This window comes from Pinus tabuliformis, chromosome 3_2 (assembly GCF_031772625.1).
Source record: "Pinus tabuliformis cultivar Carrire ecotype Pingquan chromosome 3_2, CPIR1, whole genome shotgun sequence".
NCBI lineage: Eukaryota > Viridiplantae > Streptophyta > Pinopsida > Pinales > Pinaceae > Pinus > Pinus tabuliformis.
The window spans coordinates 727,815,474-727,832,548 of NC_142302.1; the positions used below are offsets into that span (position 1 = coordinate 727,815,474).

A 17,075-nucleotide genomic window follows, 5' to 3' on the forward strand; every position below is an offset into this window, starting at 1 on the left:
TCCAAATTTGCATCTTTTTCTGCCTCATTTTGTGTCCACATTTGTATATAATTTTGTGTCTAAGTTTGAGCCTAAATTTGCATCTGATTATGCATCATTTTTTACATCCAATATGGCATCCTTGGTTTCACCTTTTTTCAGCCCCATTTTGCATCTTGTTTTATGTCTTTTCTTACATCTTTTTTTTTCCTTTTTTGCGCCCAAGTTTGCATCCCAAATTTACACCATTATTTGCATCATCATTTGGCATCTTAATTTGTAACATTTTTTTCTTCTTTTTAGCACTCAAATTTGCATCTTATTTTACATCTAGTTGTCTATCTTTTTTTGTAGCTAATTTGGTGTCCATTTATGTGTCCTTGTTTTTGCCCAATTCGATATCCTTTTGTATGCCATGTTTTGTTCCCTTCTTGTGTCAACTATTGCATTTTGTATTAATTCCTAGTTTAACATCCAATTTTACTTTCAATTTTGCATCCATGGTTACATCCGCATTTGACTTCTTATGTAGAGTATATTTTTCTTTACATATATGACCCCCTTCATAGATTCATTTTACTAATTTCAATTGCATAGTGAAATATATCATAGTTTCTAAATATCATTAAAGAAGATATCACAATTCAAAATCATTGTAAATAAATTTAAGGGAAATTGACAACATCCATCCAAAAAAATAATAATGTCATCATATACAAAAAACTAACAATGTCATCATATACAATGATTCATTGACAATTTTCAACACATATGTATAAAATAGAAACATAATACTAATAAGATCAACATTATTTTTAATCAAAAGAACTAAAATTCAAATATGATTAACAGATAAAAATATTTCATGAATATCATTATTCTACGATAAATTAACAACAGACATCCAAAGATGGTAATATCTCCATACATTATAATTCTCTATCAAAATAATGATGATACTTTCCAATATATAAATCAAATAATAATATAATAATAATAATGTCATCATCATCATATTTAATCAAATCAAACTCATTGTATGATTACCAAATCAAAATGTTTCATTGATATAGGGTAAATTCACAACACCCATCTAAACATAACAATGTCATTCTACACAATAATTTCTTCATCAAAAACAATGCATGTGCATGCCTAGCTACCACCACCAAGATCATCCTCATGATCATCTTGACCATCCTCATTAGTCTCTTCCACATCATCACCAACACCACAACTATCATCATCATCTCCTCATTCACCATTATCATCCTCATCCTCATCATCTCCTGATATATGTTGAGCATAGTTTGGATCATCATCGTGATCATCGTCTTGGCAATCATTACCTATAGCATTCTGGCAAAAAAAATCAATATTACATGTTAGTATTAATTACATAACACAATGCATGTCTTTGTTATATAATGCTAACCATAAAATGAGGTAAGATATAATATCTAATAGTACTAAAAAATAAAATTAAAATACGGTTCAAAAGTATATTGGAAATCCAACTAAGATTACATACCATAGAGTCCATCCAAACAACAAATTCAACCCATCCCTTTTGCTGCAGTGCCTCCCTTTCCAAATGATTTGGAGGTCTTCCATATTTTAGTTCCTGTCAATCAGTAAATAGGGAGAAATTAGATAACAATGAGTTTCTTCTAGTACAAATTTTATTAAAAAAATATCACGTGTTTAATATACTTACAAAGGTTGTTATAAGTTCTTTTAAACCTTTCTGGCCACTACAATGAGTGAATTTTGTCTTGGTTAACCTCGCCTTGGATGCCTTGTCCTTAAACATAAACCAATTCAATTTATTTTCACACAAATACACGTCTAAGATACTTATAAGTATTAATACATTCTAAATAACGTTTAATGAAAAATTCAATACCTAAATGCTTTCATCGCTGACCTTTCTTTGTGCATCCAACTTCTCATATGATTTTACAAGTTCTTTCCATACTTTAAAAGGTATGTCAAATGGTCTTTGTTTCAGTGTTTGATCTTGAGGCATTTTTTTAATTTTTCTTGTTTGGTTGCAACGAAACCTCTTACAGTTGAGCGACATTTGCAATTTTATCTTCTTAACCGACCAACCAGTACCAAATTCATTCTCTATGTCCTGTACCACCATCTTTTTTAGGTAACTGAGCACAAAGGAGTCATAGAGGTAATAAGGCAAACTTCCATGAGTCATTTCAATAGTTACACAGAACCAGATGCGACGAGGGAGACAAAGATAAAAGAAAGTCCACTCTACAAACTATTACCTGCGAAAATTTCACAACTGAAATTCTATTACAGCAACCGAAATTAGTTATTTTAACTATTAATCACTTTAGTAGTTTATTGCTATGGTAACAACGAATTAATCACACTACAATCTTCACAAAATTAAACATTGTGGAAGATAAACAGGAAACTGAGAAAATACTAGCATACATAATTATAACATCGTTATTTTTGGACAAAAATCCCCAGAAAAACCCAACTTGGGAAAATCGGTGCAGCAATGAAAGGTTTTTATTATTAAGCAACAGTGAGAAATTCCGAGTACAACTCGATGTTGAAATTCGCTAATCCTACAAAGAAAAATGTTGGTAAAAATATTGTGAGGAAATTTTCCTCATCCCCACAAGCAATCCTGGCTCAATCAAGCCAATCGAACTAGCTCTCCAATGCCTTTGTACAAGCCCTGCACCAACTTTGCGCATGCCTGAAACTCACTGGCTTGGAACTGCCTCCGATTAGTTTGTGACTGACTGTCATTGGTCTGGAAGCCTATGGCTTGGCCCTTTGGAATTTCTTTCAGCCACTAGCACTTGCAATGACCCTTCCTCTAGCTAAATTGAATTTCCCTCTAGAGACATATGCGCAACACCTGCGTCATCCTCTTTGTGGCTATCTCTACCTCTCTGCAAGCTACTCTCAGGATCTAGAAAGTTTCCTCCGAACTCACTGTCTTTACCTCTCTCTGTCCCTCCTTCCCTTCTTTGGCTCGAACTCTTCCAACAAACAATTGTTGCTCTCTACAAAGTAAAACTGCCCAAGGAAATCAATCTCAAGTGTATTCCTCCATTTACCCATCGAATTCTTCCTATAATCTCTAGTTGGGACTCCAACGGCCAAGATTAAAACTTAATCAACGACTAAGATTATTTCCTAATCGATTAATGTGAGTTTCTAGAGAAATCTCACCTTCCTCATTAATTACCGTTAATTAATCATTTTCCCTAAGACTTTGGAAAATTTTAATTACTGATTAATTAACTTAATTAAGGCACTTCTAGGTGGATTTTCCTAAAAAAAATTATGGGTTATGGAGTCCTAGTGTTTCTTAGCCTCTCTAACAACTGCAAAGACTAGAACACCATCCAATGGTACAAAAACTAACATTACCCACCAAAGTGGGTGCCCCTATAGGAGAAAAAGGTTCTCCCAATCTTCACATCCATCTGACCAACCATGCAGAGACTAACAGTGACCACTAGCTAACAATCTGCCATTGTATCCCCACAACCTGCATTAGTCATATACATTCTCACCCATCCAACAAAAGCACATGAACGAAGGTTGACTTCCAATCAAAGGCTAATTTATTCATTTTGCGATTTGGCACTTATTCTTGTTTGTATTTGGGCATTTTATATGTATTATGGGATGACTTGGAAGAAAGAGGGGATTTGATTGTGATCTTGTTCCCTCACCTTTTTGGCATTATGATGCATGTGTTGTACTTGATGGCAACCCACTCGTAGAAGAACAACTCACTTATATATAACTAGATGAATCTACAGAAGAGATATCAGACGTGACAGAATACATGGGATGCAGGACAGCTCAAAGGAATCAGATGACAGTTCTCAGTACGACAAGTTAGCTTTGCCATCAAGTCCAAAGGGGGAGATTGTTGGCATTATGATACAAGTGTTTTCCTTGATGGAAACTTTCACAGATGACAGATCATAGTGCAACAAGTCAGTGGAAAAGAGTTGATGATCAGACTACAAATATTGAAGAAAGTCGCGTATATACGCATGTTCTCTATATACCAAGTAGGGTACACATGCAAGTTATACACGCAGGTTCATTATATACAAAGTCGCATATTCGTATGCACGCACTTTCATGCATGGAAAAGCGCATACATGTGGGAAAGCTTATTTTTGGGTCTGTGGTATTTAGACCTATGGTTTTGGTCCTTGGTATTGCATACGAAATGTTGAACCCAAGTATTGGTACTCAATGGTTTTGGACCATGGTATTGAATAAGGCCTAAGACTATAAAAGGAGAAGAAGATTATTAGGAAAATGCATTGAGAAAGTCTTGAATATCTGATGAAGTATGGGATCCAGTATGCAGGTTATGTGTTCATGATACTTTGATTGATCTAAGCTAAGGAGGAATCTCAACGGTTGATGGAGAACAAGATCTAAGGATAGATCAGGACCTAATGGCTTGGAATGAATCATCTCTTACGATTTGATCTTGTTTACTATAGATCTGTATACTGACGCATGTAATGTTCTGTAAATGTTATGATCTGGGTATAACTCAAGTTTGGAACAGCTACAAAGTTATGAGAAAATATTTGTAGATCTGTACGCGGGTTGGCTTTGGTGAAAGCGCATATGTACGCCGGTTTGGTTCGTCATAGTAGCGTATACATTATGATATATGATATTTAAAGTTGCAGTTGGATCTGGTTATTATTGTAGAGTTCAGTTGTATGTTCTATGTTCTGGTGACTGTGTTGTTGACAGGGTTTTAGTGTTTCAGTAATGGGTGATTCAAAGATTGATGATGCAGGTGTATTGCAGCGATGATTAATTTTGTGCTTCAATGTTGTTGATGGGTCCAGTATGAAAATTGGATGAAAAGTGGCCTTCAGATTATGATGTTGTGTTCCATGAGTATCCAGTCTGAAAATTTATGAAACGTGGTACCTGAAAGAGAAGGTTGTAGCCTTCTGTAGGTCGGCACCTACATACTAGTACATCAGCTAGTAAAAGAGCTAAGGGGGTGGTAGCTCCCTTCCAGTAGCAGCTGCAAAACGAGTAAAGGTTGGAGCATTCAACAGGCCAGCACCTACGTACTAGTAAAAGGATCGGCTAGTACAAAAGCTAAGGGGGTAGCAGCTCCCTTCCAGGAGAAGCTGGAGAACGAGAGAAGGTTGTAGCCTTATGCAGGTAGAAGCCTGTGTACTATTATAAGACTGCACCAGTACAAAAATATTGTAAAATGAAGTTTCTTATTAAAAGAAGATAGAGACGACTTGCAATAGGTGGTTTTCACCCACATTGGGTTTCCACCTTATATCGTGGTGTTCATGTGTGCTTCTTGTGTGTGATGATCTGCTCTATTTTACTGCACCTACTTACTGTTCATATGGTTAATGAAGTTCTGATGCACTAACTAAAGATCAACATTTAATGGATTAACTGAATCATAAGTATTCTGGATATACGCTAGTTGCATTAGACACAGTTGCGTATACACGCGGGTTCCATTAACTGAAGTGGCGTATATGTATCTAAGTATGGAAATGAAAAACTTTTATTGATTTTCTAATACTGATTCACCCCCCCCCCTCTCAGTATTATTTCCAACAATTGGTATCAGAGCAGGTCCTTTGGTAGAAGCTTGATCGCTTGAAGGAGATCCATAGAATCAATGGGAAAGAAGCTTAAGAAGAAAGCACCTAAGAAGAAGAAGTCATCTCAAAAGAGCTATGATAGTGGGAGAATCGATTAGGGAATATGTGGAAGAAGCACTTCAAACTCAGATTCACTTCAGAATGAAGATGAACAAGCAAAGGAACTATCAGGTATGAATTTGTTATCCTCTTGTGATACATTTATCCATCCATTTGAAGATGATGAAAGTGATAGCGAAACAACTGAATTTTCTCTTATGGGTGAGCAAGAAAGATATCAAATAGAGGTAGAATTTAAAAGGCTTACAGATAGAATTAAAGATCAACAAGATCTATTGAACAAAAGAGAATGTGCCTTCAAAGAAGAAGCTACCAAATTAAAAGCTCATATAGAGGAAGGAAACAAGGTAAGGAAGTTATTCAAGGACAAGGAAGATCAATGTCAAAAGTTGCAGGATGAAGTGACATCATTAAGAAATGAAGTCAATGAAAGGAGCACAACAATCAAGAAACTCAGAGATAGATCCAGTTACTATGAAAGTCTTGAAGCTACGATCCTCTTGCTGAAAGAAGATCTTGAAGAATCAAATAAGCAGAATAAAGAACTACTCCAAGCTCTTGAAAAACAAGAAAACAAAGTTCTTGAACTAAGACATCAGTTGGATGAAGGAAGAAAAGCTGAAGAAAACATGAAGAAGCAGTATCATGAAAAGGAAGAGCATCTTTAGGTTGAGGTAAATATTCTAAAGGATAAATTAGAAGAAAAGGATAAGATCTTACAATTTCAAGATAGTACTAATATTTTGGATGATATTCTTAGTAGTCAAAGGTCTCCTGCTCTCAAAACTGGTCTTGGTTTTCATGAATCTGTTGAAGGTGAATCTAGTTCACAAAGTAAGACAAGGAACTCTAATGCAAAATCTGAAATAATCAACAAGGAGATGAGAGGACTACCCCATCAATAGCCAAGGAAAGAAATTGTTCAAAGAAAATCTTTTACTTCTCCGATGAATAATGTTCAATGTTATGTATGTCATAATCTTGGACATGTTGTAGCCAGATGCAGAAGAAGAATGGTTCAGGACCATCACACAGAAAGACCATCACGTTCCAGGTACTTTAAGGGATATTGATTTTCTTGCAATATGTTTGGTGACAGAGCTGTTGATTGCTACAGAAGGAATATGAAACATGTGAGATGTTATGCATGTAACAAGCTTGGACATATAGCTAAGAAATGCAGGAACAAAGTACGGGCACCATACCAAAAGGAGAAAACATCATCACACTTGAAGATATGGAAGAAGAAGGAAGTACATACAAAAAGGTATGGCACAGCACAATATACAGACATAGCAGACTCAAAGGGAGCTGAAAGTGTAAAACTTCAGTGTCCTAAATCTCATACGCAAGTTTCATAAAGGGAAGTCATGTATATACGCGAGTTAGTTACTGCACAGTCGCGTATATGTTAGTCTGAGGAAAAGCAGTAGGGACAGGTTCAAAAAAAGGGTCTGATACGATTCAGTCCATTACTTGCTCTGTTTGATAATGGTTACAATTTGCTGATGATGTGTGGAAATGTCTTGATACTTGTAAGATGTTTTGAAGTGTTTTAATCCTAAATTAATGATGATGATGCCTTCATACTTCTTGCTAATATATGCATGATCAGATCTGTCAATAATCAAGATGGCACAGGTTCAGGGGGAGCATATGCCTTTAATAATGCATTGTTGGCATTATGGTTAGTAGTCCTTGATGATAATGATTATATGGCTAAATGATACATCTTGCTATGATATGGTTATGACTTGTCCATGACAAAATCTCATATGATTCTTGGGGTTACATAGTTGATGTTCATATCATATTTGTGGATTGATTCTTTGATGGTGCGTATATGATTCTTACATGGTGATCTTCGTAAGGATAAGGGGAAGTAAAAAGCTTGAATACATATCTTCGTTACTTGATGATGAGTCACAAGGATCATATAATACAGTATGATGCAGGATTCCTATAGTTCTTAGCGCTCACATGGATGAGGATTGTGGTTGTTGATGATATCAAGAAGTCTTGATAAATGGAGTTGCATTGTTGGAGATATGATGATGATGAGTTCTTACCTATATGATGATAGGTTGATACTCACATATGTTGACTGATGATAAGGAATATTCCCGTGTAATGTTACATGGATGGTATATGAGATCATGCAGATGATAAGATGACTATGGTGTTTTTCACATATGATATAATGTGAATGATTTTATGATGATGTTCAAAAGGATGAGTTGATGCAGACATACCTTGTTATAGGACATTTACAGGTTACTGATCTGGAAGTGGTTGTACGCGAGTTTTATGAGGAACATCCGCATATATACGCCTGTTTCTATGGATACAGTCGCGTATATGTTGGAGGAAATCAGTGGGCCAGACTCAGGATGAGAAGAGTCTGATATGGGTCTAACAGAGATCATCTGGCACAGATGGAACAGGTGTAGAGGGAGAACATGATTGCTAATGATTAACAAATGTTGTTGATGATAGTTGCTGATGACTATCATACTCTTGATATTTGGTCTCTATGTCATGTATTTCTTTTATTATCAAGGTCATGTAACGGCCAACGTTGGTTTCCCCACTATGCCTCGGATGAATGATGTTATACTCTTGTATTATCATGTGTAAACTTTTGGTATATCCCCACTTTGATGGGAGATGGATGTATGTATGAGTCTTTGGTGATAGGAAGGTCATTTATGATAGAGTCAAGTTCTTCTTGTAGAACATATTTTTGCAAGACCTTGCTTACAGTTAGGGGGAGCATGAACAACACACTTCAGCAGAGCAGAGACTTCAGCATGTACTCAGAGGGAGCATGGACAGATTGGTACACCTTGGCATATAAAAAGGGGGAGCTCATTCAGAGATTTTAGCAGGTACTTAGGGGGAGTATGGACAATGGAATGTTTATCAAGGAAAGAGAATATCTTTGTCTGCCCCTTGCCCTTGATGTCAAAGGGGGAGAGTGATTTGGTGTTGTTGCCATCAAGTCCAAAGGGGGAGATTGTTGGCATTATGATGCATGTGTTGTACTTGATTATGATGCATGTGTTGTACTTGATGGCAACCCACTCGCAGAAGAACAACTCACTTATATATAACTAGATGAATCTACAGAAGAGATATCAGAAGTGACAGAATACATGGGATGTAGGACAGCTCAAAGGAATCATATGACAGTTCTCAGTACGACAAGTTAGCTTTGCCATCAAGTCCAAAGGGGGAGATTGTTGGCATTATGATACAAGTGTTGTCCTTGATGGCAACTCTCACAGATGACAGATCATAGTGCAGCAGGTCAGTAGCAAAGAGTTTATGATCAGACTACAAAGATTGAAGAAAGTCGCGTATATACGCAGGTTCGCTATATACCAAGTAGGGTATACACACAGGTTCAATATATACAAAGGCACGTATACACGCAGGATTGCTGATCAAAAGTCGCGTATGCGTATGCATGCACTATCATGCACAGAAAAGCGCGTACATGTGGGAAAGCTTATTTTTGGGTCCGTGGTATATAGACCTATGGTTTTGGTCCTTGGTATTGCGTCTGAAATGTTGAACCTAGGTATTGGGTCACTAGTATTGGTTCTCAATGGTTTTGGACCATGGTATTGAATAAGGCGTAAGACTATAAAAGGAGAAGAAGATCATTAGGCAAATGCATTGAGAAAGTCTTGAATATCTGATGAAGTATGAGAACCAGTATGCAAGTTATTGGTTCATGATACTTTGCTTGATCTAAGCAAAGGAGGAATCTCAGCAGTTGATGGAGAACAAGATCTAAGGATAGATCGGGATCTAATGGCTTGGAATGAATCATCTCTATATGGTTTGATCTTGTTTACTCTAGATCTGTATACCGACGTATGTAATGTTCTGTAAATGTTATGATCTGGGTATAACTCAAGTTTGGAACAACTACAAAGTTATGGGAAAAAAATTGTAGATCTGTATGCGGGTTGGCTTTGGTGAAAGCGCGTATGTACGCCGGTTTGGTTCGTCATAGTAACGTATACATTATGATATATGATATTTAAAGTTGCAGTTGGATCTGGTTATTATTGTAGAGTTCAGTTGTATGTTCTGTGTTCTGGTGATTGTGTTGTTGACAGGGTTTCAGTGTTTCAGTAATGGGTGATTCAGAAATTGATGATGCAGGTGTATTGCAGTGATGATTAATTTTGTGCTTCAATGTTGTTGATGGGTCCAGTATGAAAATTGGATGAAAAGTGGCCTTCATATTATGATGTTGTGTTCCATGAGTATCCAGTCTAAAAATTTATGTAACATGGTACCTAAAAGAGAAGGTTGTAGCCTTCTGTAGGTCGGCACCTATGTACTAGTACATCAGCTAGTACAAGAGCTAAGGGGGTGGTAGCTCCCTTCCAGTAGCAGCTGCAAAACGAGTAAAGGTTGGAGCATTCAATAGGCTGGCACCTACGTACTAGTAAAAGGATCGGCTAGTACAAAAGCTAAGGGGGTAGCAGTGCCCTTCTAGGAGAAGCTGGAGAATGAGAGAAGGTTGTAGCCTTCTGCAGGTAGAAGCCTGTGTACTGGTATAAGACTGCACCAGTACAGAAATATTGTAAAATGAAGTTTCTTATTAAAAGAAGATAGAGACGACTTACAACAGGTGGATTTCACCCACATTGGGTTTCCACCTTATATCATGGTGTTCATGTGTGCTTCTTGTGTGTGATGATCTATTCTATTTTACTGCACCTACTTACTATTCATATGGTTAATGAAGTTATGATGCACTAACTAAATATCAACATTTAATGGATTAACTGAATCATAAGTATTCTGGATATACGCTAGTTGCATTAGACACAGTTGCATATACACGCGGGTTCCATTAACTGAAGTGGCGTATATGTATCTACATATGGAAATGAAAAACGTTTTATTGATTTGCTAATACTGATTCACCCCCCCCTCTCAGTATTATTTCCAACACACCATAAATGGTGGTGGGTGGGGTTAATCTTCGATCTTAGTCCAATGGGGACTCCCCTAATGGCCCAATGGGTATAGGAGGGGTTGATTGAGATAGCATTGTTCCATTTATCCCTATTCCATACTTTCCACTTTTCATCTTACATTACAAGCCCATGTTCCACCTCCATTCTTCAAGTTCCATTGACCCTTAGTTTTCTGGGATTTGACACCCATACATCTACATACCTAGGTTGGGCCCGAAACTTTGCCCTAAGAGGTTGATGCAGCTAAAAGAAAAAGAAAGAGCATATCATGGCCACAAAATAAAATAAAAAGAATATCAAAATGCCAACCCTCAAATGATAATTCTGGGAACCGCAAAGTGATATTGATGGATATTTGAGGGAAAACCCTCAAATAATGATTTTTAAAGGCTTTTACACCACACTTGCCACCCAAAAGCCTCAACGCATGCCACATGGAGCTCATTTATTGGATGACATCAGCCTTTTGAGGCCTCACTGCTCACACATGTGGGCTCTCATTTGATTTATTATCTAAGCTAGATGGGTTGACTTGTAACCCAATGCATCATTATGATTTTACTTGTCTTTTAGGGGCTTTTAGACTAAAAATTATACTTGTCCTCCTGATATAAATAAAGGAAAGGATTTTTTCATTTGTCATCATCATCACTTGTGAATTCAACATCTCTACTTGAGAATTTGAGCCTCTTTTCCTATTGGAGAGATGTGATCTATGGAGAATACTTTGTATTGGAGCTATATTCTTGTCTTTGGAGAAGTTGCCTTGGATCAATGATTGGATTGTACATGCATATTGTCTTGCAAGTGCTCTTTTATTGAAAAAAATTGATTTCATGTCTAATATATAGAATAAACCGGTGATCTAGATTAAATATTGTGCCTTAATTTTGTTGAGTATCAACTTTGTGGATGCTAAGTCATATTATTGCATGCATTACTCATTGTATGATATGTGAATGGAAAGCCCCTTGGTGATCTTACATTAGCTCTCCCAAGTGAATTTTGGTCTCGCACAAAGAAAATACTTAGGGTTATGATGTTAGGGCATCAAAATATCCTTACTCCTTTGCAAGTTGTAGCCAACCTAATGAATCCATACACTCCATCAACACTAGGAATAGGCATCACCCATCCTTATTTGGTGATAAAGTCAATTTTCATCCATAAAGTTTACTTTCTCTCTCTTACCTATCTTGGTCCTCTGAATGGCCAAGCGACCAACTAGGGCTCTCAGTGACAAGTAGAGGGAATTTGGGTCATGGAAAGTCTAAACATCGGGGGTTGAGTGGTTGCCATAAAATCATTCTCCTTGGTGGAAATTCATTCTATTTTTATGAATAATCTCCCTTTCCCTAGATATTTTCCCTAGGGTAAACCCTAGTTTAGTTATATCTTCAACTTGGGGGCCTTTGAGGGTTTCGTGTGTCTTAACCTTGTTGGAATATGTTGTAGGAATCCCTTTCTTGGCATCATGACCTTTATTCATCCCAACTCTCAACCTAAAAAAATCAAACCCTAGGTCTTATGTTGCCCTAATTTGGCCTTTTCAAGGAAAGCGAACTTCTTCCTCTTGATGCCTTATGCCTAAATTGTGCCTTTCCCTTGGAGGCCTCTTTGTCACCTTACACCTCCAGGCTTAGAACACCTATTAGGTGACTTATTATATATAGGGACTCCTCCCATTGGTGAAAATCCATAATGAGCAGGGAGTTTTGGTTGTGGTGACAATGGGCCGCCACACCATTGTTGTCACTTAGTCTAGTGCCTTCCTTGTAGGGTACCCCTCTCCAAGGCCTGATAGATTTTGCGGCAACACAAAAAAAAGAGGTTAAAAGACAAAAGAGGCTGCAAAGGCAAAGACCACTGCCTGCCATTGTCATTGGCCTGGCACAGTCTCCAAAAATTTTAGAAATAGTTGTACAAGGATAATAATAAAGGTTGTGATGCCTCTGAAGAGGGATTGAGTGCATGAAGTATAATAGAGGTGTTAAACAGTATACTCCATGGAGGAAGAGAGTGCTCAGACACACAAAAAATCGATAGTATTAGTAATTATATGCATATCAATAACATCAACATATTTCTCCCTATAATACCTATGAATGTTCCTACTGAGAGCCAGATGCTTGAATGTGCATTGAGAGGCCAAGAGGGGGAATATCAGTGATCAATATGTGTGCATGAGGATATGATATGTGTATTAGAGAAAAGAAAGAAATATTTCTGAGTGAAACTGTGTTTGTATTTGTGTGAAAGCAAGCCTCTTCATTGGTCAGAACAACTAGGGATAGGTTGTGTAAATGATGTCTGTTCATATGATAGAGGTTCTGCATGTATGTGTATGCCTTGGTTATGTACTAACCAACCATTGCAGGTCTGTTGCGGAGGACATGTTACAAGGTACCAAAAATGAAGAATGCTGCACTGGACACCAAGGACTCTTACACAACCTTTGTCTGCCGATAAGAATAAATTCTGCTGCAAGAAATAGTGAGCCATTGGTGCCCAAAGAGGACATGAAGATACCTGTGAGCATGTGATGTGGGCATGCAAGCACACAGAAGAAAAGATAAAACCAAGCTCACTTCTTTTGAAGTTCAATATTTTTCATAACACGTACTCAATCAGACAAAACATAGGACTTAGACCATATGAATAAATGTGGACAAGAACAAAAAAAAGATTTAAAATAAAAAAGACAACAATTTTGTTCTAAAAATATCCAATCCAGACATGCATGCCTGTTCTCTTTGAAAATATAAAAAAGACAGCAATTTTGTACTCAAAACATCCAATCTGGACATGCATGTCTATTCTCCTCTGAAAATAATAGATCTACTTGCAAGCAAAAATAATGATCCCTTGAAAGCAGAGGATGAAAATTATAATAATAATCTAATTTTAAGGTGTATGAGACCCCCTTGTTTGTGGGACAAGTGACCCACCTCCGTGCAGTGATTTGACTGCTAAAGTCTACTGAGGTGTACATACTCTAACCCCCTGTGGTTTGACTTTGAACCTGTGACCTCTTACAAGGAAGCACATGTTATCAACTATTAGGCCCACTCAAGATGTACAAAACATAGTTTTCTCTGATGTCAGAAATGAAATTGACAAATTTTGCTTCATTTAGGGTCATGTTTCTTCTGCAACTGATGGTCAGAGAGTTGCTCTTATTTATGGATAATTTTCTACCACATTCATTGGCATGCTTCTTCAGAATGAGACAGACTATATAGAACTTCCCAGACTATAGTTATTGTGTTTCATCATCATGTATATCAATACGACATACAAATTACTTACCTAGGTCCAGGTCTTCTTTACTAATATCAACAAATTTTTTGTCTTTGTATGTCTGAAGATTTTGAATAGCGACCTCATCAATTGGGTCTACGAGATAGAGGACCTGTAAAGCAACACAGTACAATACATTTGTCACTTTGTATGTACTATCAAGGTACATGAAATATATAAGTCATTTATGTGGAAAAGTAAAATCATACCTCAATATCCTTCTGCAAATTTTTTTCCAAAAATGGTGCACTCCTGGCACTTTTAATGCTATCTGAAGCAATATAAAAAATACCATTTTGTTTTTCAGTCATGTTTTCAATATAATAATCCAAGCTAATCATCTCCTCATCATGCATGGATGAGAAGAACCGTAAAAGAGGAGCAATATGTTTATGATTATTTGAGTCTTCGATACATCCCAATTTGATATACTTTCCAAAGTTCTCCCAGAATATCTTGTAATCCTACATTAATAATCCAAATTTTCAGTCAAGTTTTCAATATAACCATCCAAGCTAATCATCTCCTCATCATGCATGGATGAGAAGAACCGTAAAAGAGGAGAAATTTGTTTATGATTATTTGAGTCTTCGATACAACCCAATTTGATATACTTTCCAAAGTTCTCCCAGAATTTCTTGTAATCCTACATTAATAATCCAAAATAATGTAAATTCCTTTTACAGAAGCTTCAAAATGCATTCACTTAATCAACATAAAATAGTATGATAGAAGACAATGCAATAATACTTCAATTTCATTAAGCTGACAAAAATCAATCAACATTACTGTCACAAAACATGATTTCCATTTCTGAGAAGAAAGTTCAGGAACATAAAGATGTAAGGAGTCTATAAACAACTCAAATTATGGCACAGATATTAACTGGATTCTACTAATCTATGAAACATAACTCCATTCAAATAGATAGTGTTTAATGAGCACCTCACATTGAATTTAAGGTGGAAAGTAGGATAGCATAAAAATATTTCTTGAACCATGACACGGTTAATAACTTTCCTCTAAATTTACAGGTTGTGGACTTACATCTTTATTCTAACTTTGCACAATGACCTGAATCATATCAAATGTCTTCCGTACAAGACTCTTCTTCATTATACAAACTTGACATGCACATTCAAGGATTTAGTCACAACTAAACTCAAGAAGGGAAGCTAGGAGGCAGCAAGTCCCTGCATTGAGTGGGGTAGTTATGGACTTGGAGTGAGTAGTTTAATGCCCAGTGAGAGAGCAAGCTTGTCTTTGAGATAGATACTTGAAAACTAACCTACATGTTTTCAACAGATCCATGTAAAATTGAAATTAACTACAGGTGAATGTTTTAGCGAATATGTTTCCAAGTTTCATATGGAAGCTAACATCAGGATCTAGGTAAACTAATAAATATTGGCTGAACAAATCTAGCAATAGTAGAAAGCAAACTTGTACCTCTTCTTCATGAAGCTTTCTAATTTACACATTGCATTGCTTAGCAAATGAGTATCTTGAGTCTGAGTAGAGGATGAAGTAACAGACATATCCTTTTCTCTGGACTGATACCTCATTTGCTACAGATGATGAAGATGAACCCAAAGGTTCAACATTATGAACTTTCGAAGAAACACTATCAGCTGGAGTGAATGAATCCAGTGGTTTACTTTGGGGCATGTCAGTTGCATTGCTTAGCAAATGAGTATCTTGAGTCTGAGTAGAGGATGAAGTAACAGACATATCCTTTTCTGAAGTTGATGTAAGGCGAGTTTGTGTTATGCCATGACCCCTTGTCAGAGAAACTGGAACTGCAGCACCATCATGGACAATAGGCCGTGAAAGCTCAGTGCTAGAAGCCCCGGAAGTTTCAAGCTTGGGAACAATGGACTGTGAGTTAAAGATGTACTACATGCAATCACCTTTTGTTAGATGCAGCTCGCTGGTTGTTCTTTGTGTAAGATGCACTTTGATATTACTGTTTTGGTAGTATTGGGGATGTTGGTTGCAATGCCAGCATTAAGGTCTAGATATAAGATATGCTAGTTTATCTTTTGCTTTTGGAAATGCTACCGATGACTTAATGCCATGCCAGAATTCTTCTTAATAATTCCTAATGTCAACGGTTTGCAATTGCATCTCTAATGGTGCATTATGAGATCACTCTGTGTCCATTTCATGCAATCATAATGGATTGATATCTCTCCTCTTGATACAGAGATCTCTCCTCTTGATTGAGAAAGCACTTAGACTTTATTTAAGATGATGAAAAGAACCACTAAGTTAATGATGACAAATGCTCTCTACTATTAGAAAATAGGAGGTTTATATATAGGTAGGACCAGGAGAACACCTCCTATTGAATGAGTGAACGGGAAGAGGGAGGAGGACACCTTTGATTGATAGCATGTGTTCTTGAGTACTCATTCTCTTGATCTTCAACATTGTTTCACCTCCTTAGAATCAATCGTGTTGAGACAGGGACCTACCTCCAACCACAAAAGATCAGTTATGCTCTGGTAACAATGATCTCATCCATAGGTCAATGGTGTTGTTAGGGTATTGATTAAATTTTTTTTCATTTCATTTATGCTAATGTGGAAATAGTAGCATCGGTTCCATGCCATTTCTTGAAAGCTGAATACCCTCAGTTATTCGGTTCAATGCCGAAAGAAGTATCCTTCTCCAATGTCATAACCAAAGAAGATGCATTCTTAAATGCGAAGATAATATAGCTACTATAATGAATGACTTTAGATCCTTTTTATTAAGGATATAGCTTCAATGCACTCTTTGGGAGGGACAAAGAACTCTAAATATAGGGAGAGGACTGTGTCAACTTCTTGCAATTGCATCTCTAATTGCGTTGCATTTTGCTTTGCTTTCGAATATCTAATGCTAGTGAATTTGATGTATTTTGTTGTCTTGGCTCTAAGAAATAGAATAGGGCAAATTACATGTATGAATTCATGGGAATTCCTACTTTATTGTCTATGTATCCATGCGTCATTTAACCTTCAAAATTCATGGGAATTCCTACTGTATAACTAAGCTATATAGTACAAGTTATTAC

At 36.7% G+C, this 17,075-nt stretch overlaps 1 protein-coding gene across 1 annotated transcript; it reads right to left on the reverse strand.

Moving 5' to 3' along the window:
* Positions 1 to 1,024: 1,024 nt before the first annotated feature.
* Positions 1,025 to 14,656, reverse strand: LOC149182681 (heat shock protein 90-5, chloroplastic-like). Its single transcript, XM_089418614.1, has 3 exons — positions 14,224 to 14,656; positions 14,024 to 14,126; positions 1,025 to 1,338 (listed from the first exon to the last, which is right to left on the reverse strand). Exons 1-3 carry the CDS (start codon positions 14,368 to 14,370, stop codon positions 1,325 to 1,327), a joined length of 264 nt encoding a protein of 87 aa, XP_089274740.1. The 5' UTR covers positions 14,371 to 14,656; the 3' UTR covers positions 1,025 to 1,324.
* Positions 14,657 to 17,075: the final 2,419 nt, after the last annotated feature.

Bases quoted from the DNA above. Each gene is read 5' to 3' on its own strand.
- LOC149182681 (XM_089418614.1), bottom strand. From the start codon at position 14,370: ATGCATGATGAGGAGATGATTAGCTTGGATTATTATATTGAAAACATG. The intron at 14,127-14,223 runs GTATGATTTTAC...GTTGCTTTACAG, and splicing joins ATTTGCAGAAGGATATTGAG to GTCCTCTATCTCGTAGACCC.